Source organism: Bufo gargarizans, chromosome 4, assembly GCF_014858855.1.
Source record: "Bufo gargarizans isolate SCDJY-AF-19 chromosome 4, ASM1485885v1, whole genome shotgun sequence".
NCBI classification, from domain to species: domain Eukaryota; kingdom Metazoa; phylum Chordata; class Amphibia; order Anura; family Bufonidae; genus Bufo; species Bufo gargarizans.
Window position 1 is genome coordinate 98865144 of NC_058083.1, and position 22650 is coordinate 98887793.

Below are 22650 nucleotides of genomic sequence, written 5' to 3' on the forward strand. Positions count from 1 at the left end.
TTTTCTTATTTCTTTTTTTTGGGTGGGGGGGGGGGGGGGGGTGAATATAATGGGGCTGATTTACTAATCCTGTCTACTTTTTAGAAAATTCAAGCTTAGTCTAAAACTGCTTCAGATTTATCACAGTGGCTGATGCTGGATGATATATCTGCCGCACCCTCTCTTTATCATAAATGAATGGTAGTTTTCTGGTGTGAAAAAATTGCGAACTGCGTGTTTGCGACTTTTTCAACACCGCTTGTGCATAAATGTTTGTGCAAATAATGTTTCTCCGCCCCCTTCGCCACTTACTTTAAAAAGGAGCGTGCCGAGGACAGGGAGGCGCCACATTTATCACCTTTTACACCAGTTTTGTAGGGTAATCTGGCATAGATATCAGTATAGACACACGGAATACCAGATGCTGTGCCTAATTTATGACGAGGCAAGTGCCGCCGGTCTATGATAAATCTGCCCCATTGTCTACGTCCCCTAGTAGTTTGCTTACTTTATGCAAAATTGTGCAGAAAAATTTTGGCGCACACCGTCACATCTTAAGCCACACCTCATTTCCAGTAGGCCACTCCCTTTCCTGCTAAATCAGGCAAGTCGCATTAAATAACTGTGTTGCATGTAGACCAGTTTTTGGCGCACATTACACCAGAATTTTGCCGCTATATGATTAGTAAATCCCCCCCGGCATGTTTCCTGCACAGGGTGCTACTAGTTTTCACAGAGCTGAATGGTAGGTGATTCCCAGAGAAAAACTCCCCAATTGTCTGGAATCTCAGGACTTCACAATACATTACTCAAAGCTACGTGAAGAGTCAGAAGAAAGCTTAGCTTACTTATTTCACTCCTAAAGTCTCCTCAGTGTCTGACCAGGGCTAAGCCATGTGATTCCGCGTATTTCTGAGCTCCAGTTGGATTGGAATTACCGGTAAATCTTTTGGCCAAATATTGCTGCCAACCTGTATGTTTTTCTTGCATGTACATTGTTCTCTATTGATGAAGACACAAAGGTTTAGGCTGGTGCACCCTGTCCTCACATTACCCTGAGCAACCGGTAGAAGAGGCCAAGAAACTAGTGACAAAGTGCGTGTTACTCCCTCTGCTGGCCAAGAGAAGAACAGGCCCTTATTCACCAATTTTATCACTATATCTGATGGCTTCAAATGCTGATGCCCTCATCAATTGCTAGAACAAAGGCGCTAAAGGGCTCTTAAAGGGTTCTTCCAGTCTGGTGTACCTGTGGAAAAAAAACATACTTCCTGCTGCTCAGTTCTGGCTCCCTAGCTCTCTTCTGCAGTCTTCCAGTACCCTTCTTGTAAACCTCTGGACAGACGTGGTCACAGGCACCGGTGCAGCCACTGACTGGCCTCAGTGATGATGTGTCCCCAAGTGACCATGTCACTGCTGGTCCACATGCTGCTTGGGGACACATTACCGCTGATGCCAGTCATTGGCTACAGTGATGAATGTGACCCTGTCCATCCTCAAGTCTAAAGGACAGGTACTGGAAGACAGCAGATAAGAGCCAGGTACCCAGGGAGCTGGAATGGAGCAGCGTGGAGCAGGTAAGTATGTAGATACAGCAGGTAGGGCTTCAGATTTCAAAATGTACCAAAAGCTGGTTAATACCTTTAAGAGCAGTGTGCCCCTATGGGTCACATAAGCCTCCATTGGCCACACTTAGAAGAGACTAGGTCTGGCCATTATAGTGTATGGCTGGACAGCAAGTCAAGTAGACAGACGCCATAGTACAGAAGATATTCACAAAAGATTTATATGTTATATGATGTCCTGTGTTCAGGTGGACTGGCCATAGACCCTACAGGAAAATTCCCTGGTGGGCCGATGCCCAGGGGGCCACCCAAGCCCTCCTCATGGCCACGAGCCAGGCACATAAAGATCTGATGTTATCAGCATTAATTAGGCACTTATGCGCTTGGCCAGTGGCCTCAGGTGCCCTCCTGAATTCAACTGTGTTGCCATCCTCAGGGCAATGATACAGGTGAATACTGTGGCGCCAGTATTTTGTACTGCACTATGGTATTTAGTTCTTCTAGGGAGGTACTACGGTATTGTTGTCCCTGCCTTTCCTGTTTGTGTTGCCCCACTTTCTGTCAATTTGGACCCACATACAACATGGGGCCACTTTTAGATTTTTTTCCAGGGCCACTTTTAGATTTTTTTTCCAAGGCCACTTTAAGTTCCCAGTCCGCCCCTGCCTGTATTAGAGGAAAAAAAAGGCTTTTCTTTCCAGAAGCAACATCACGTTTGTGCATGGGCTTTGACAAATTATTTCTACAGTCCCTAATGATGCGGGTGCCGATTCAGATCAAAAGTTAAAGGGGTTGTCCGAGAGAAAAAGACACACATTCACCTGTTGAAAGTGCTCCAGGTTCAGCGCTGTCTCTGCTGCTTCCCGTCCACCGCTGGACCAAAGTGTGACTTTCCAGAAATACGTAAGTCACCGCTGAGGGCCAATCAGTAACCTAAGTGATGGATCAGGAACAGCATGTGACCACTTAGCGGCCCTCAGCAGTGATGTGTGTGAGAGGACATCACACGTCTGGTCCAGCGGTGGAGGCGGGAGCTCGGTGTTAGACCTGGATCACTTTGCATCAGTTTTTTAGGCCTATTCATGTGTGTTTGCACTTACCCGGAGTTTTAACCTGCTGTGAAGTCAATAAGGGTACTTTCATACTAGCGTTTTTCTTTTCCGGTATTAAGTTTTATCCTAATGCATTCTGATTGGAGAGCAATCTATTCAGTATGCATCAATGCATCAGTTCAGTCCCTCTTAGGTTTTTTGGCCAGTAGAAAATACTGCAGCTGCGGCATTAATTTCCATTGAAATGTATTAGTGCCGAATCCGGCATTAAAATTGCCGCATTGATGGATCCATTCTTCCGGTCCGCACATGCGCAGACCTTTAAATCTGCAAAAAAAAATGCCGGATCCGTTTTTCCGGATGCTACCGGAGAGATGGATCCGGTATTTCAATGCATTTGTCAGATGGTCCCGCATCCAGATCCGTCTGACAAATGCCATCAGTTTGCGTCCGGATTGCTGGATCCGGCAGGCAGTTCCGGGGAACTGCCTGCTGGAATCCTCTGCCGCAAGTGTGAAGTTACCCTAAAGGACCACAACTTGCAATTCTGGTAAGTGCAGTGATTTTCTTTATTCGTGGACTATCTATATCTCTCTCTTTCTTCACTGAGCACCACTGGTTAAGCCATGGAACTACATGGAAGTCTCATAGCGGCATCTTATTCTATGTTGGATTTTTTATTTGTTTTTGCACTCTTTTAACTGATGAATATCTTGGAGCTATCTTCCAATAAGAGTCAATGATTAGTACACAGGAAAAGAAAATGAATGACTATTGTCAACTATAAACATGGAAGTGAGAGTAGAAGCTTTAAACCAGAGGTGCACGGGGGCTACAGATATCATTCTGTGCAGCACAGGGGCCACAGATGCCATTCTATGCGGCACATAAGTACAGAACGGTGTGGCATTATTAGATGACAGTTTTATTATTTCTTCTGTGCAGCACTTGGAAGATACACGTGAGCGCCCTCCAGTGGCTACTTACATGTATGCTTGATGTCACAGAGAAGAAGAGTGGAGCATGGGCTGAAATATTGCTGTACTGCTAGCACTGTGTGACTGGCACTGCTATGGGGGCACTCATGTATACCTCAGGTCACAGAGAAGAAGAGTGGAGCATTCCATGATGAAGTAGGGACAGGTTGTTAGCACTGTGTAGCTGGCACTGTTATGGGGGATATTGTGTGGTTGCCACCTCTATGAGGGCATTGTGTGACTAGCACTGTTATGGGGCTCTTATGTATGCCTCAGGTCACAGAGAAGAAGAGTGGAGCATTCCATGATGAAGTAGGGACAGGTTAAGATTACTGTACTGTTACCATTATGTGGCTGGCACTGTTATGGCAGACATTGGTTGCCTTATGAGGACATTGAGAATCAAATAAAAGCTGCTATGGATGAATATATCCCTAAAGGGAGTCTGACAGTACTAGGTAAGGGCCAGGGAGCGCAGGACAAAAACAAATACCTCTTGTGGCTTTTTTTATTACCAGGAGTAGTGTGAATATGAACTTTTATTCTGTCAGATTCTGCTCCTGCCAGTACAATGGAGGTGGAGCTGCTTCATAGCCCTCCCTTCTGAGTGACAGCTGTAGTGGTCTCCTATTGGATGCTACACCTGTCACTCAGAGCAGAGAGGATAGGCTGTGGAGTAGCTCAATGCGGAGAGCACCTCACTGCAAAGTCCCAAACTGGGCACTTGCAGGAACAGAATCTGGGAGAATAAACTTCATAGTCTCACCACTTATGAAAAAACGTCACAAAAGATATGTTTGTCCTGCACTCCCCAGCCCCTACTTAGTGTTGCCAGCAGTTTAGCGGGGAAAAAAACAAAAAAAACCTCCCTTTAATCTTTGCAGGCTGATAGCTGTAGATTGTCTGGGAATGCTGGGAGTTGTAGTTTTGCAACAGCTGGAGGGCCACAGGTTGAGCATGCCTGGGTTAAAAGTAAGCTTACAAAAAAATGGAGCTCCTGGAGCCATAATATGGAATTCAGAAGGGTAGGAGAGCTTTCACAGGGGTCTATCTGTGTCATACTGGAGGGCTGTCTGTATAAATTGTAGGGTGCGCTCACATGCAGTGGAAAGAACCCTGGCAGTGAAAAATCTGCAACGTCATGGACATGTAGGTTTAAAAATTTGCAGAGGAAATAATCGCTATTAGGGATGAGCGAACTTGTGTTTTCAAGTTCGGCATACAAGGTTTGGGTTCGGGTTATCGAAGAACTCCGCTATTACTTATGGTCCGTGGTAGCGGAATCCATAACGGAATTCTTAGATAACCCAAACCTTGTACTCCGAACTTTAAAACACAAGTTCGCTCAACACTATTCACTATATGTGAGTGAGGTTTTCAGAACACCATTCACATGTATTGTACTGTACGCTGTTATGGTTTTCTGCCACGAATCTGGGGTGTCTAAACTTACTGTTACATCATACACGGTGCTGTCCTAGTCTGGCGTTTGCTACAGCTGGGGCCATTTACTAACATATTTGTGCCAGTTTTTGGTGTAAAAAAAGTTGCAAGACCCCTTTTTGTGACTTTTTATACGTTTTTACACCGTCCTCGCCACTTGTGAGTGGCAGGGGCACGACGTAAGCCGGGTCGGTTACCGAACACACCCAGTGAAAAGCACCAGAAAAGCTGCGCATGATTTATCTGATTGCTTATAGATTTACCTTTTGAAACGTATGAGACACTTGGGAGAGCTGCGCAATGTCCTCCAAGTCCAGGAAGGTCAAGATATACAACATCAGCGGCTCAGGAAGACGCTCCAGGAAATCGTACTGCCCGCGGCAAAGACCAGTCACATAGCTGAGGGTTTTCTGTCCAAAGATTATGCCAATCTGGGCTAAAAGGTAAAAAAAATAAAAAGTCTACATGATGGAAAGATCACAGATTCAGAAAATAGGAAACTCAACAAAGGCAGTCAGACCAGTCTGAAGAGGTGAATGGACAGCACAGGACAAGTCCAAACGTGTCGCACTCATTTTAGCCATTTTAAGGGAATGTCCATAAGGGTTGCAATTTGTGTTGAAACAATCTGTGATAAATCCGCATAATTTTGGTGGATTTCACCACACATTTCACCCTGTGCATTTAAAATCCATACTGCAGGTCAATTTAAGGGTCCATTCACACGTCCGTAATTTGGGTCCGCATTCGTTCTGCAATTTGCGGACCCATTCACTTTCAATGGGGCTGGAACGGAAGCGAATCCGCATTTTTCGGGATCCGCAATTGCGTTCCTGAAAAAAATAGAACATGTCCTATTCTTGTCCGCAATTGCGGACCAGAAAAGGCATTTTCTATTATAGTGTCTGTGATGTGAGGTCTGCAAATTGTGGATCGCACATTGCAGGTGTCCGTGTTTTGCGAATCCGCAAAACACTTACGGACGTGTGAATGGACCCTAAGTTGCAGATTTATCTGTGGCGTCCGAATGAGAGTTCCTGAAATCTCGTCCCCCTGGCTGCGAGATGCTGTGGACTTGCTGTGCACAAATCGGCAGTGTTTCAGTCCCACGTGGACATACCTTAAGGCCCCTTTCACACGGGTGAGTTTTCTGCGCGGGTGCAATGCGTGAGGTGAATGCATTGCACCCGCACTGAATCCAGATCCATTCACTTCAATGGGGCTATGCAGATGAGCAGCGATTTTCACGCATCACTTGTGCGTTGCGTGAATATCGCAGCATGTTCTATATTCTGCGTTTTACACGCAACACAGGCAAGTGCGGATGCAGTGCGATTTTCACACATGGTTGCTAGGAGATGATAGGGATGAGCAACCCCATTAAAGTCTAATCACTGTATTATTTTCCTTTATATCATGGTTATAAAGGAAAATAATTGCATTCTTAATACAGAATTCTAAGTAAAATGTGGCTTGAGGGGTTAAAAAATGAAAAAAATTAACTCAGCTCATCCACTTGTTCGCGCAGCCGGCATCGTCTTCTTTCTTCTTCTTCTTTCAGGAAAGAAGAAGAAAGAAGACGATGCCGGCTGCGTAAACAAGTGGATGAGCTGAGTTCATTTTTTGATATTTTTAACCCCTCAAGCCACATTTCACTTTGCATTCTGTATTAAGAATGCAATTATTTTCCTTTATAACCATGTTATAAGGGAAAATAATAAAACGAATAGAACACCGAACCCAAACACAAACTTCAGTGAAGAAGTCCGGGTTCCACAAATTGAGGATGTGCAACAGATTTCTCCATCACACATGGACTTACCATAAGGCCTCATGCAAACTACCGTATTTTCCATCCCTGTCCGATGCGTATTTTATGAAGACTGCACACGGACCCATTCATTTCTATAGGTCCGGAAAAAAAAACGGATAGCACATGGATCTCATCTGTCCGATGTCCGCATCCGTATACAGTTCCGCAAATTATAGAACATGTCCTATTTTGGTCCGCATTGCGAAATATAATAGCCATTTCTCCAGATGGGAGAGAGAAAAATGTGGAACGCCCATGGAAAGTAATTGTATTTTGCGCATGCGTGGTTTGTGGACCGAAATACAGTTAAAGTCATGTGCATGAGGCCTTATATTGAGGGTATCCCTGCTGCCATATAATATACTGTCAGGTGCAATGTCCTGTATATACTGTGTATAAAAGGAGGCTATGTACAGAACTGAGGGCCCGTTAAGGGGCTTTTCACATGTGAAGCAGCAAAAATCCACCACACTGGGGGTCATTTATTAAGACCATCCTTTTTGGGGTCTTTTTTTTGTACATTTTATGCTGGTGCTGCTGCTGGAAGATGAGCCTAATTTATGAGGGGGCATGCTTCTGCTGGAAACTGGCGTCGTTTTCGGCAACTTGTACGCCTTCTTCCTGGTGTAAAATTAGTTAATTTGCCAGGGCCAGATTCCCAGCCCCTGCTACTCCTTTTTCTCAAACGCAGCATAAAAACTCCCTTGCGACAAATATTGATGCACTGACGTTAAAAAAGTCTCATAAAAAGGGTTGTGCAACCATTTTACACCAAAAAGAGGCATAAAACGGTTTGTAAAGGACCCCCACTGTGTTAGCCAATTTAAACAGAATAAAAAAATAATAATCTACCATTAGAAACAGATTGGAAAAAAAAAGGAACGTGTGTCACTATCTGGTTTTCAATGGCAGAAAACATTGTAGGTGACACATTCCCTTTAACAGCCCTGGTGGTCAGAAGGTTTTCTTCCATCGCGAAACCCTGAAGTCAAAGTGAGCATGTACCAACCTGGCATGGAGGCCTCGCCGTACATGTCAGTCCATATACATTAACAGGCTCGTTATTAATTCTTTTGCGGCAGTCAGGAAATGACATGCAAATCAGTCCTTTTCAATCAATGAGCGGCCATTTCCTGTGTGTCAACAGGGATCGGTAAGTAGAGACCAGGGGGGATGGGAAGCACTGGAAGGGGTGCACCAGGGGATCAGTGAATATTGCAGTTTTATTTTTTTATTATTTCAAATTGTTTTTATTGTTTCAAAGTGAATATATACCGACAGGTAGATAAAAATGTAACATTGGCTATGTCAAATGCATATCGGCATGCTATTACAACAACTAATACATTCTTTATAAAGATAATGATCTAATCTTGTGCCGCTTTGTCTGGAAGAACAGGAACTTGGAGAACCAATACAAAGTGGAGAGAGGGGAAAGACAAAAAGGGGGGTGGAGAGTCTGAAGGGTAGAGGATAGGGAATAATGTAAATCATGATATCCTATTATCGTCACTTCAAACACCATTACTAGAGAACAGTATATCTTTCTAAACGCAACCATTGGATTCAGTCTGCAAACTCTCTAAACTTCTTCCATGGACCCCATATATCTGTGAAACGTTGAGGCGTTCTGGTGTCCCAATGTGCGATCTGCTCTAACCTATATATCTGGTCACATTTCCTATACCAATGCTGTAATGATGGGGGATCTATTTTCCGCCAATATACAGCCACAAGAAGACGGGCAGCTGCTAAGAGTGTCTTACACAAATTCTGAACCTCTCTGGATTTTGAACCGGCTATTTATCCCATAAGACCAAAAAGACATAATTTAGGCGACGCTCGAATAGTCATTTTACAAATTTGTGAGAGTATCTTACATATCTCTTGCCAATAAGTTTGTATTTTAGTACACGACCACCAAACATGACTTTGAGTCCCTATATCAATCTCACACCTCCAGCAAATAGAGCTAATTTCTGGAAACATATTATGTATACGTTGTGGTGTGTAGTACCAGTGTACAAGGACTTTGTAGCTATTTTCCTGTAGTTTTACACATCTAGATACTTTCCCTGGAGCCATTAATACCTTTGGCAATTCCCATTGATCGAACTTTATGGCTAGTTCCTCTTCCCACTTATCAATAAATTTGCATCTATTTGTGTTCGTGGAGGAAATAATCGAGGTATATAACTGGGAAATCTTCTTTTTAGGTTCTAGCTTTTGCAAGGCCATTTTTTCGAATTTTGTGTGATCTGTGCCCCATATTGGAGCTCTAGTTAGCTTTTTAAAAACCTGATAGCAGTGTGCTATTTGGAACATAGTACATTTTTCCAGAGCAGGGTGTAATGCCAATTCTGACAAAGATGGCAAGTCAGCATCTGGGCACAGGGACACTATAGACGTATTATTATCCTTTTCTCCTTCTTTTACTGTATTCCAGAAGCATATATTAGACTGACATAGAACGTCTCTTACTTGCATAAGTGAAGCATAATTAGGTGTCAGCTTCTGAAGCATATTCAATGTACACCAACTGGTAATCGTGTGTTTAGTTATCGAGCTGTGTGTTATAAGTATTTTGTTTACCCTTTTCCGATCCAGGAAAAGTAAGGACCTTAAAGGGATATTCGACATTGCTTCCTCTACACTAATGTCAAGTCGACCTGGGGTGGAACGTAGCCAATCTAGACTCCTAGTACAAAGAATTGCCTTATGATAAGTATGAATGTCCGGTATACCCATACCCCCTCTCGTAGGGTGGCGAATTACGTATGTCGAGGGCATTCTTGCTTTTTTACCTCCCCATAAAAATTTAAGAAAGAGCTTCTGAACTTTTTTAAAGAAGGCTAAGGGGATATGGATCGGTAAAGCCTTCAAATAATAGAGCACTTTTGGGAGGAGTATTGTTTTTATAAGTGATTTACGGCCAAACCAGGAAACAAAAGGGATATCCCAGCTGTCTATCAGCTCCTCCAGTTGTTTGGGGATAGACAAGAAATTTTCAATATACAACTGATTGAATTCAGGGGTGAGTTCTATTCCCAAAAAGGTGATCGCCTTTGACGTCCATTGGAAGGACGAGGTGTTTTGCAAAGAAGTCTGTTCATGTGCCGGCAAGGACACATTTAAAACTGTTGACTTTGAAAAGTTAACAGAGAAGTTAGAGACCTCATGGAATTGTTCTATAACAGACATGATTGCTGAGAAAGCATCTTTTGGATTCGTAATTATAAGTAGTACATCGTCCGCGAATGCGGCTGTTGAGTGTATTGTCTTCCCTACGGTCATCCCATTTATTCCTGGGTTCTGCCGAAAAGCCTGGAGTAAGGTTTCTATTGTCAATATGAACAATAGTGGGGACAAGGGACATCCCTGCCGAGTACCATTTGTTATTTTGAAGGTAGGGGAGAGAATGCCTTGCAGTTTTATTTTTTTAACTAAGGGCGCATTCACACGACCGTAGTGTTTTGCGGATCCAATTTGTGGACCGCACATGGCCGTAACTATAATAGAAAAAAATGCCTATCCTTGTCCGTGATTGCAGTCAAGAATAGGACATGCTCTATCTTTTTTTGCAGGGCCGTGGAATGGAACCATGGATGCGGACATGCGGACAGCATACAGTGTGCTGTCCGCATCTTTTGCGGCCCCATTCATACGGCCGTCTGAATGAGCCCTAAATCTGAGCCTTTTGTAAAACATGATATACCGTATTTATCGGCGTATAGCACGCACGGGCGTATAACACGCACCTTCATTTTAGAGGGAAATTTCAGGAAAAATAAATAAATTTCAAATAAAGCCTCTGATCTGCCCCCTCTGGTAACGCAAACCCCCCCCCCCTCCCTCCCCAGTATTAATCATTGGTGGCAGTGGCCACAGGGTCCCCCTCCTCCCCCCCATCATTGGTGGCAGTGTCAGTTCCTATCGGAGCCCCAGCAGTGTAATGCTGGGGCTCCGATCGCTTACCATGGCAGCCAGGAGTCACGCTACTGAAGCCCTGGCTGCCATGGTATGTTAGTGAGCAGAGAGCAGCGCATTATACTCACGTGCACTGTGGCCGCCGGTCGCTCCTTCTCATAGGTCTGTGCGGCGCATTGCTAATGCTGTAAGCATTAGCAATCCGCCGCACAGACAGAAGAAGGAGCGACCGGCGGCCACAGCGCACGTGAGTATAATGCGCTGCTCTCTGCTCACTAACATACCATGGCAGCCAGGGCTTCAGTAGCGTGACTCCTGGCTGCCATGGTAAGCGATCGGAGCCCCAGCATTACACTGCTGGGACTCCGATCGGAACTGTGGGATATGGCCGGCACATTCATTGGTGCGCAGTGGCCACAGTCCCTCCCCTCCTCCTCCTACTCTGTCCTCGTTGGTCTTCAGCGGCAGCCGCTCACAGTGGGGAGGGAGGGACTCCCTCCTCCTCCCTCCGCTGTGCCGGCCGGCTCAGTCCTGCCTCTCTGGCCTCCGGAGGACACGTTTCAGCCCTAATCGGCGTATAACACGCATACATCATTTGCCCCCTATTTTCAGGGGGAAAAAGTGCGTGTTATACGCCGATAAATACGGTATGTATTAATAGCTGCACATGTTCTGGTGACAGCGCGTGTAGCTAGTAATAAGCATTATTAAACTATTGGCACTGATGGGGAACAGTTTAATATGAGTAATTCATGTTTACACGCAGGCGCTGCGCTGACCGCCGATGGGATCAGACTGTGCATGCGCTAGTTCCCCTGTCAGTTCCCTATGTAAATGAATGGAGGCCGCTGATGGACGGAACCCCATCCATGTTCCCAGCGCAGGTCAGCGGACCTACATGTACAAGTCAGACCAGACATCAGTGCCCATAGCTTATTAATCCTGTAACTAGCACACGCGCAGCTAGTAATAGACAGTGGTCAACCCCTTTAAGATTCCGGATAGCAGTAAATGTCAGGGTTTGTTTGTTTCCAAGGGTACGGCCATGTGGATAAGAATTTCTGCTGTGTGTCCACAGCAATATGCCCACCGAATCTGCAGCCATATCTGCATCTTCTACATGCACCACAGATTTCACCCCATGGACAGCAAAGGATGAAATCTGCAACAAAAACTGTAAAATGCGCACTGCAGGTCAATTTTACACTGTGGATTTTTTTTCTCAACATGTGGATGAAATTTTTAAAAATCGGATCCACTTTTGTTACTATTAATGCTGCAGGTTTGCTGCGCGCAATTCCACAGCAGAAAATCCACAGCATGCGTGCTACATGTTGCCATACCCTCTGTCACGCTCTAATGTGGGAGGGAAACCCCACACCGAACATAGGAGGGAAGGGGATCAGGCCTGAGAACTAGGGAGGAAAGATGGACGCCTCCTAGTGAAAACTCTAACCAAAGCCCTGACTGACTACCAGTATGAATAGTCCCCAGCGGTAGGTGAATTCATACACAGGAATACCCAAAGTCCAATCTAACTCCTCTTTCACACGACCGTATGGCTTTTTCAGTATTTTGCGGTCCGTTTTTCACAGACCCGTTGTTCCGTTTTTTTTTCCTTTCTGTTGTGTTTCCGTTCTGTTTTTTCATAGGGCATTAGAGTATACAGTCATTACATCGAAAAAATTGGTCTGGGTATAACATTTTCCATGTTGCAGACCGAGATGAAGAAACCAATGTTTATTTGCTTCTTTATTTCAAGCAGACAAGTGCTTCATGCGGCAACGTAGCAGTTAGCCAGATTCACATACCAGTGGCGACGGCCGTTTCGCACATGAGTGATCGCGCTTCCTCAGGCCACTACCGTAGATCTAATGACTTGATCTTTTGGATTGTGCACCACCTCGCTGTTTTTTGTTTTGTTTGGAGGTATCGAGAGGCTTGTGCAGGCACGCACCAGTGTGAACACGCATCAGCAGTGCCACCTGTGATTCTCTTGCTGTTGATAACATTTTCAATGGATGGTTCCGCAAAAACGGAACGGATAAGGAAGACATACGGAGTACATTCCGTATGTGTTCTGTTTTTTTTGCGGACCCGTTGACTTGAATGGAGCCACGGAACGTGATTTGCGGGCAATAATAGGACATGTTCTATCTTTCAACGTAAAAACTGAAATACGGAAACGGAATGCATACGGAGTACATAACTTTTTGGGGCGGAACCATTGAAATGAATGGTTCCATATACGGACCGCAAAAAAGAGGCCTAACCCTAAAAGGACCCTGGTACTAGTAATGGCAGGGACGAGACTACCTGTTCCTCCAAAAGGAAGGACGAACAGGAGTCTCCATCAGGCCTAATACAAACAATAGGGAAATGCAACACACAAGTCAAAATAAAACACAAAAAGGGAAAGGTAACAATTAAAGGGAACCTGTCACCAGGATTTGGGGTATAGAGCTGGGGACATGGGTTGCTAGATGGCCGCTAGCACATCTGCAATACCCAGTCCCCATAGCTCTGTGTGCTTTTAGTGTGTTAAAAAAAACATTTTGATCCATATGCAAATGAACTTCATATGTGTCCTGTATCCGGAGATGAGCCCAGCACCGCCCCGCGTCCTCCGAATCTCCTCCTTGCTGGCTGAAGTCACAGAGCTGGAGCGCCGAAATCTCGCGATGCGCGAGCTAGCGCATGCGAAGGTCGTTCCCTGTGCTGATGCCAGCACAGGGAATGAACATGATGCCGACACTGCGCATGCGCTAGCTTGCGCATCGCGAGATTTCGGCGCTCTTTAAAGAGGACCTGTCACCTCCCCTGACATGCCTATTATAATATCTCCATGCATTCCTCGGGTAATAACAGTTCTGGAACATCTATTCTTATGGCTCTGTGTTATGCCATTCCTTTATTATTTCTACAAGTTATGAATTCATTGCTAGCAGTCTGCAGTAAGGGTACAGCGGGGAGGTAACCAGTTGGGGGGTGTACCTGCAGTCTGACAATGGCAGCACTGATTGGATAGAGTGAGTCTGTGCAGGTACACCCCCAAACCGGTTACCTCCCCCTGTACCCTTACTGCAGACTGCTAGCAGTTCATTCATAACTTCTAGTAGAAATAATAAAGGAATGGCACAACATACAGACATAGGAATAGAGGCTCCAGAATCGTTATTACATGGGGAATGTATGTAGCTATTAAAACAGGCATGTCAGGGAAGGTGACAGGTCCTCTTTAACTTCCACGAAGCTATGGCAGCACCAGGAACTCAGCCGAGATCCAAACACCAGCTTTCCACAGGTCCAACAGAAGCTATAAACCGCACAGCATTGTGGGAGAAACAGCTATAAATAGGGAAAGTTAAATGACCACAATAGCAACACCTGGAGGTTAAGGGTGTGGCGAGTACCAGAAACAACACAGACACCTATTGATCCACAAGGTAAGGCCCCATGCACACGGCTGTGTTTCACAGCCGTGTGCGGGCCGTGGAACCGCGGCCTGGATCCCTCCTGAGAGCAGGAGCGCACGGCGTCACTGGTTGCTATGACGCCGTGCGCTCCCTGCTGCCGCCGCAATACAGTAATACACTGGTATGATCTATACCAGTGTATTACTGTACTGTGCCGGCAGCAGGGAGCGCACGGCGTCATAGCAACCAGTGACGCCGTGCGCTCCTGCTCTCAGGAGGGATCCAGGCCGCGGTTCCACGGCCCGCACACGGCCGTGTGCATGGGGCCTAAACATGTCAAATGAAACCACGCGTTGCTAGTCTCACAGATCTCCTGCCAGTCACTGTCGCGGGGATGTCCGCCTGTCTCGGTACGTCCGTGACACCCTCAAATCCGAATGCAAAAAAAACAACTACCGATAAATGATTTAAACTGCATGCATAAAAATCACTGCCATTACTTTTCTCTGTGCCTATCACTTGTCAACATTTAAAACACATATTGGGGGTCATTTACAAAGGCCGGCTTTTTATGTCGGTCTTTGTTTCCCCATGCTCTGCTGGAGGATTTGCCTAATTTATGAGGAGGCGTGGGCTTCGTCATAAGTTAGGCGCACCTCCGGCAGTCCCTGAGCCTGGAGTAACAAGTACTCCAGCCCCTGACTGGAGTCGTTTTTACTCCTCTTAAGCCTCATGCACACGACCATTGTTTTGGACCGCATCCCAGCCGCAGTTTTTTTGGCTCGGATGCGGACCCATTGACTTCAATGGGGCCGCAAAAGATGCGGACAGCACTCCGTGTGCTGTCCACGTCCGTTGCTCTGTTCCGTAGCCCCGCCCAAAAAATATAACATGTCCTATTCTTGTCCGTTTTGGGCCGCTCGTTCCGCTCCGCAAAATTGTGGAAGGCACATGGGCAGCTTTAGTTTTTTGCGGATCTGCGGTTTGCGGACCGCAAAAAACTGAACGGTAGTGTGCATGAGGCCTTATGTGCCTTTTTCAGGCGTAAATCTTAGTAAATATGCCAGGACCAAAGTCCAAGCCCCCGCCAGGACAGCATATAAATGTCCATGCAAAAAATGCTGTTGCATGGGCGTCTAAAAAGTCGCACAAAGGTATCTTGCAACAATGTTTACACCAAAAACTGGCATAAAAATGTTTGTGAATGACTCCCATTATGTGTCAAGAAGGAAGACGGAAGCAGCTGATTTCCTGGGACAAGCCAGGATAAATTTGGTTGATATTCCTGTGCATTTTTTTTCTCTTAAAGTTAGGCCTCATGCACACGACCGTTTTTCGGGTCCGCATCTGAGCCTCAGTTTTTGTGGCGCGGGTGCGGACCTATTCACTTCAATGGCGCTGCAAAAGATGTGGACAGCACTCCGTGTGCTGTCCGCATCCGTTGCTCCGTTCCGAGGCCCCGCAAAAAAAATACAGCATGTCCTATTCTTGTCCGTTTTGCGGACAAGAATAGGGATGCCTACAATGGGCCACCCGTTCCGTCCCGCAAATTGCGGAAGGCACGCGGACGGCTTCCGTTTTTTGCAGATCCGCGGTCCGCAAAAAACAGCAGTCTTGTGCATGAGGCCATAGAGTTTCTTTAAAAAAATATTTATATTTTTTATTTTTCAGTTAATTAAACAGCAGTGTGCCCTTACCCATTGTGGTCGTCTGCCTGTTATTTGCACTTTCGATCTCCTTGAAGATGCCTCTTAATAAATTAGGCGCATCTCTGTCCTGCTGTGCGCCAGAAGCTGAAGTCTACAGCAGCCAGGGGCTGGCACAGACTTCAGCTATAAATTACGCCAGTTTCTCATAAGTTATAGTAATTTATAGTAAATCTTTTCTAGCCACTTCGGAAAAGTGTCGAGAAGCCTAAAAAGTTGCAAATAATGGCGAACAGATGGTGTGACTTTTTAATGCCACAATAGGGCTTAATAATAAACTCAACCACAATGAATCCACAGGACAGGGCTTCTATCGGAACACAATCCAAAAACTTACTTTGAGCTCTTCATCGCAGCATGGCGACACTACAATAATTTTTCTACAACCGTTATGATGTCACCACATGGGTAGCCTACACATGTCATCAAGACAACCATATCAATGATACGCCATTACGACCGCTGAAAGTACCACGTGTCACGCTTACATCTGACAAAACGTGTTTATGACAACTGGCAGGGGCAGAATCCAGCCATGGTGGCTGTGCTTGTAGACTATAGGAAAAGGTGATTTTTCCTATTGTGTGCAAGCATGGCCACTACTGCTGGATTGCTGTGGAAAAATGAATCAAGCCAGCCAAGGAGGCAATATGGACAATCACAATCATTTATCACAAAGTGCCAACACAGCAATTTAACCTGGATACTAGTCTAATCTAGTATATTTTCCATGTACTTTATCACTTAGCTATAATAGCCTGCCTACATTCAGTGCGCTGCCTGCGCTGTTCATAGTGCGCCCTGCGCTGATGAATGGCAGGAAAAGGCCTCTTGCACACAAAGGTGTGCGCCCCGTGGCCGTGCTGCGGGCCGCAATACACGAACACCAACCGCGGGGCAGCCACAGCGGATCGCGAACCAGATCTCTTTAATAGGTCCGCGATCCGCCCGTTCCGCAAAAAGATAGGACATGTTTTATCTTTTTGCGGAACGGAAGTACGGGACGAAACCACATGGAAGCACTCCGCAGTGCTTCCATGGGTTTCCGTTCTGTGCTTCCGTTCCACACCATTCCGCATCTCTGGATTGAAGTGAACGGGTCCGCATCCGTTAAGCATAGAAGGCCAAAGTCTAACGTATATTGGTACGCCATAGACTTTTTCCACAGCATGGGTGGCCACAGAGAGGGCTCTGAGTGCCACCTCTGCCATAGGTTCGCCAACACTGGTATATACTATATAGTATATATACATTCATAGACATGTCAGATTGCTGCAGTTATGTTTCAGGCAGATATGTAAATGATTACTGGGGTGGTCTGATTAGACACCGAGTCTTGCCACAAGAGGCAGTATAAGGTCCCTTTTACACGAGCGAGTTTTCCGCGCGGGTGCAATGCGTGACGTGAACGCATAGCACCCGCACTGAATCCTGACCCATTCATTTCAATGGGTCTGTGTACATGAGCGGTGATTTTCACGCATCAGTTCTGCGTTGCGTAAAAATCGCAGCATGTTCTATATTCTGCATTTTTCACGCAGCCCTGGCCCCATAGAAGTGAATGGGGCTGCGTGAAAAATGCATTGCATCCGCAAGCAAGTGCGGGTGCAATGCGTTTTTCACTGATGGTTGCTAAGAGATGTTGTTTGTAAACCTTCCGTTTTTTATCACACACGTAAAAAAACGCATCAAAACGCATTGCACCCGTGCGGAAAAAACTGAACAACTAAACACAATCGCAGACAAAACTGACTGAACTTGCTTGCAAAATAGTGCAAGTTTCACTGAACGCATCCGGACCTAATCCGTCACGCTCGTGTGAACCCAGCCTAAGTGCTTCCCCCTTTGTCCTATAAAAAGTCCCTCAGAGGCTACTTTTGGGTAGTGTACCTCTTGGACAGAGACTGCTAGATATGCCTGTATGACGCACTCGATGACATTTTGCCTAGTTGACCTAGCTGTTAGGAGGTGCTGGGAGCAGTGGTTACGTGAGGACACGCACACTGCAAACAGGCTGGAGATCGCACAGAAACAGACAGACCACCAGTAGAGAAGATTGTTTGATCTGCTGACAAGCACGAGCAGCCCCCACAGTTTTGTTGTCCACATCCAGACACAGGTGACACACCCTGTCTCTGCCTGGACCATTTCTAGGCGCTTAGCAGAGGAAAATTTGGTGTCATGGCACCCATTACGTGTCCTGCAATTGACAACGAGCCACCGCTGCATTCGTTTGCAGTGGTGTCATATACGAGAAACCTGGACTCCTATGGACTGGAACCGTATCATCTTTAGTGACAAATCCAGGTTCTATTTGGGATCCGATGGTGGTCAGGTTTAAAGGGAACCTGTCACCAGGATTTTGTGTATAAGGCTGAGGACATGGGCTGCTAGATGGCCGCTAGCACATCCGCAATACTCAGTCCCCATAGCTCTGTGTGCTTTTATTGTGTCAAAAAACTGATTTGATACATATGCAAATTACCCTGAGATGAGTCCTGTATGTGAGATGAGTCAGGGACAGGACTCATCTCAGGTTAATTTGCATATGTATCAAATCGTTTTTTTTACACAATAAAAGCACACAGAGCTATGGGGACTGGGTATTGCGGATGTGCTAGCGGCCATCTAGCAGCCCATGTCCTCAGCTCTATACACAAAATCCCAGTGACAGGTTCCCTTTAAGTAAGGAGGCCTCATGGTGATCGCTTCCATCCTCCATTTTTCTGTAGAGCGACACAATGCCCCAACTGCTGGTGCGATGATCTGGGGAGCCATTGCATATGACAGTCGGTCACCCCTAGTAGTGACACTAACAGCTCAGTGATCTGTGCAGGACATCCTGCGTCCACGAGTGTTGCCTCTCAATAATGCTCACCTGCACACAGCAAGTTTCTGAGAAATGTCTCCGCCAGATGGCAACACTCGATTTATCGCCAATCGAGCATTTATAAGACCAGCTGGGACGCCAGCAACCTACCATTGTGATGGATCTACAGGCCCAGCTGCAACATCTGTGGGCAAATGTGCTGTAGGATACCGTACGTAGGGGGAACATATTTTGCTTTTCTAAGAAAGTGACTTACAGGTAATGTCTCCACGGATTTGGGTTTTTCACTTTCCTTTTCTTCTCCATTTGGTCCAGATCATGCACGCACAGATGTCTTTCGTCAGGGGCGCACTACCCCCTCTGCTGTATAAGACGACACCAGTATTAATAAATGGCACACTGTTGCTTGGGCCTGTTACAGATTTTACATTAGGGACCAGGAGACTAGGTTACATCTTAGACTTGACTCATTAGTTTCTGCAGTCCATCCCCACCCTCTATAGCAAAGAACCCCCTATACAGCTGCCCCTTCAACACCGCCATCCTGTAGCATCCACCAATACTGTGCCTGCTGCTGCCCTGAAAATACTGAATTGCCATAATGAAAGTGCCAAAGGGTGCAACTGAAGAACTAGAAATGATGGGGTCCGAAAATGAATACAAACCCCATATTATCCTCACATAGGTCCCAAATTCATGTGGCTCCCTATAACCCTCAACCCTCCATCCCTTAAATCAGTCCTCAGAACAGACCCCGAATTCAGAGCCCCTATAACCTCCACTCTTCCATCCCTGAAATCAGACCAAATTCATAGATCCTATAACCCTCACTCCTCCATCCCTTAAATCAGACTCCAAAGTCATGGCCTCCATATAACACCCTACCTCCTTCAATCAGACCTCAGATCAGATGCCCAAAGTCATGGCCCCCATATAACACCCCACCTCCTTCAATCAGACCTCAGATCAGATCCCCAAAGTCATGGCCCCTATAACACTCCTCCTCCTCCTCCATCAAGCAGACCTCAGATCAGACCCCAAAGTCATGGCCCCCTATAAAACTTCCCCACTCCATCAATCAGACCTTAGATTAGATCCTAAAGTAATGGCCCCTTATAACACCCCCCTCCATTTATCAGGCACCAAAGTAATGGCCCCCTATAACACCCACCCTCCGTCCATCCCGAAAATCAGACCCCAGATCAGACAAAAATTAATAAATAAAACTTACCTTTCCTGGTCTGGAGATCCGGCGTGCTCCTCTTGCAGCTCTGTAATGACCTGACAACTCAGTGTGAAGCCACAGTGCCCACTAGTGTACTCTACGTTCTCCTCAACGCGGTCAGCACAGTGGAGCAGAAGACCATGGAGTAGTGAGTAATAACAGCCCTGGCAGCGCCGCACTCACCACCCCCCTGTACAAAATCAATGAGAATCCCGGACATTCCTGGCCATTTAAAAAATGGTCCCAGAAAGAGGACATGTCTAGGTAAAAGAGGATGTATGGTCACCCTAACCATACGCGCAACCGATATGTCTCCATGTGCAAGCGTATCTCATCTTGTATCCAGGCTAGATGTGGCCCTTTCCAATTGTACAGTTCCCCAATAAACGTATCCTTTCGCTCAAATAATGTAATAACTAATATAAATCATCTTTACATTCCGACATAGAAAGTTTCATTAGATTCCAACAACTCCTTCTACGTGCATTATTTTATTTTTATTTTTTTGAGGAATATATATATATATATATATATATATATATATATATATATATATATATATACACACACAGTATATATATTATTTTTTTGCAGAGGTCCTGCAGAGGAGAGCAGGTATTTTTGGCAACGCTCCCATGAAAATAGTTTTTTCTGTGATTTTGTCGATATGAGCGCAGGCAGACAGAGTGCTTTTCATTCTGACTGTTAGGGTTTGCTGTGAAATCAGCTGGGTGGAGCCAAGTGTGGGAGGGACGATGGGGAGTGTAGTCTGCAAAAATCAAGGAAGTTGGTGTTACTACTTCCATACAAGCAGAATATGAATCAGAGGCAGAAAGCTGCACATACACCATCTTAGAAAACATAGTCTACAGATCACAAGGGAAGAAAGCACTTCACAACGTGTACACTGGGTCTACAAGAAGGAAATCAGAAGGATCCACGCTGTATTAAAGCTCATGTGAAGTTTCTCCAGCAGAAGGTATGTCCGCAGTGGTTACTCATTCTCTTTGTGAAGCTTGCCCACTTACCATGAAGCGTTGAGTCATCTACAAAGTCTTCATGAGATTCCCTGAGTTCCCCTGGTCTTGCTTCCCGAAATTCACTTCTGAGGGAGATTTTCCACCATCGCATAATAACCTTGCAGCCAGAAGGAGAATGAGACATCTATAAGACGTGACTTCAGCTTTATAAAAGACCACCCGGCCTAATAAATCCTTCTGTGGCTAGGAGGGGGGCTTAGGCACTATCTCAGCCTCCTCATGAACCTTCTAGTCACTTCTTGTATAGTGTTGAGCGAACTTGTGTTTTAAGTTCGGAGTCTAAAGTTCGGGTTATCGAAAAATCGCGTTATGGATTCCGCTACCACGGACCATAGTGGAATTTAGAATCCATAACGGGATTCTTCGATAACCTGAACTTAAAACACAAGTTCGCTCAACACTACATGTGCTCACATCTTCCAACATTCCCAGGAGATCTAAGGTGACGTTCACACGCTGCGGCTTTTTTGTGGATTTAATTCAGCAGGTGTGGGCTATTCTTAGGGTACAACTGCATGGCGCGGCCGTGTCGGGGTTGCGCCGTGGCCTGATGGGCCGCAGCTGGCTTTTGTTAACTAAGGAACACCGCATTGCTAATGGCTGCTCGGTATTCAAGGTGCCGCCTGGCCATAAACAATGCAGAGCGGCGGTCTCATTAGTTTAATAAAAGCCGCGCGGGTACGTGGCCGCTTTGCAACCGTGACACGCCTGCGCCGTGTGGTCGCCAGTGATGGTCAGTTCGCAGTGTTCGCCAACGAACACATGCAGGCTGCCTTCTTAAATCACAAGTCCGGCGATACACAGGTAAGCCCTTACCTGTGCCGGGGGCAAATCGAACGTGGTCTCCGGGAGCAGGCAGTTCCGAGAACAGCCGCCGGGGGCCTTCATCGGGCTGTTCTCGGAACTGCCTGCTCCCGGTGACCGCATTTGATTTCAGACCGGCTCCCGGCACAGGTAAGGGCTCACCTGTGCATCCCCGGACGGGTGAGTCAAGATGGCAGCCCGCATGTGTTCGTTGGCAAACACTGCGAACTGACCATACCCTATGGGATGTATGCACTACAGATTTGCCACCATGGATTTTTGCGCATCAAATATGCACCATTTTACAGTGGCAGCAAAGTTTTAAGAAATCTCAAAAAATAAATAAAAATCTGCAGTGTAAATTAACATGCGATGTAGATTGTACAACTGCATCATGTCAATTTAGGCTGAGGATTCCCACCTTTGCCATGCATAGGGTGAAATCGACATCACAATCAGTGACCGATTCGCAGATTTTCCTGCGGTATCAGGGATCAGCAACCTCCGGCGCTCCAGCTGTTCTCAAGCTACAACTCCCAGAATCCACCTTTCATTTCTATGGGAGTTTAGAAGAACAGCCAAATAAGTGGCCATGCTGGGAGTTGTAGTTTCACAGACGCTCGAGTGCCGAAGGTTGCTGATCCCTGCACAATCTGCGGTGCTTACAATAGCAGCAAAGTGGAGGAGACTGCCACAAATCCACACGCTGCGGATAGTCTCCCCCAGGGAATCTGCACATAAGTTGACATGCTGTGCAGATTTCAAGGGTCCGGCCACACAGCGCGGATTTTCTGCAGTGGAATTGCTAAGGCCACCTGCACACGAATACGCGCAGCGTAGTACAGCACCAGCAAAGCGAATGAGATTACACAA

General features: G+C 46.0%; 2 protein-coding genes across 2 annotated transcripts in view; one reads left to right on the forward strand and one right to left on the reverse strand.

Moving 5' to 3' along the window:
- Positions 1–22650, reverse strand: part of FBXO36 (F-box protein 36) — a 42084-nt gene that overhangs the window by 13539 nt on the left and 5895 nt on the right. Inside the window, exons 2-3 of the mRNA XM_044289065.1 lie at positions 20962–21070; positions 5280–5452 (exon numbers count right to left, since the gene is read on the reverse strand). Coding sequence (XP_044145000.1) covers positions 5280–5452; positions 20962–21070 — 282 coding nt within the window. The remainder of the gene's footprint in view (positions 1–5279; positions 5453–20961; positions 21071–22650) is intronic.
- The window catches only part of TRIP12 (thyroid hormone receptor interactor 12), a 152778-nt gene continuing 150869 nt past the window's right edge, over positions 20742–22650 (forward strand). The window contains exon 1 of the mRNA XM_044289055.1: positions 20742–20912. The gene's annotated coding sequence lies outside the window, so the exon portion shown is untranslated. The remainder of the gene's footprint in view (positions 20913–22650) is intronic.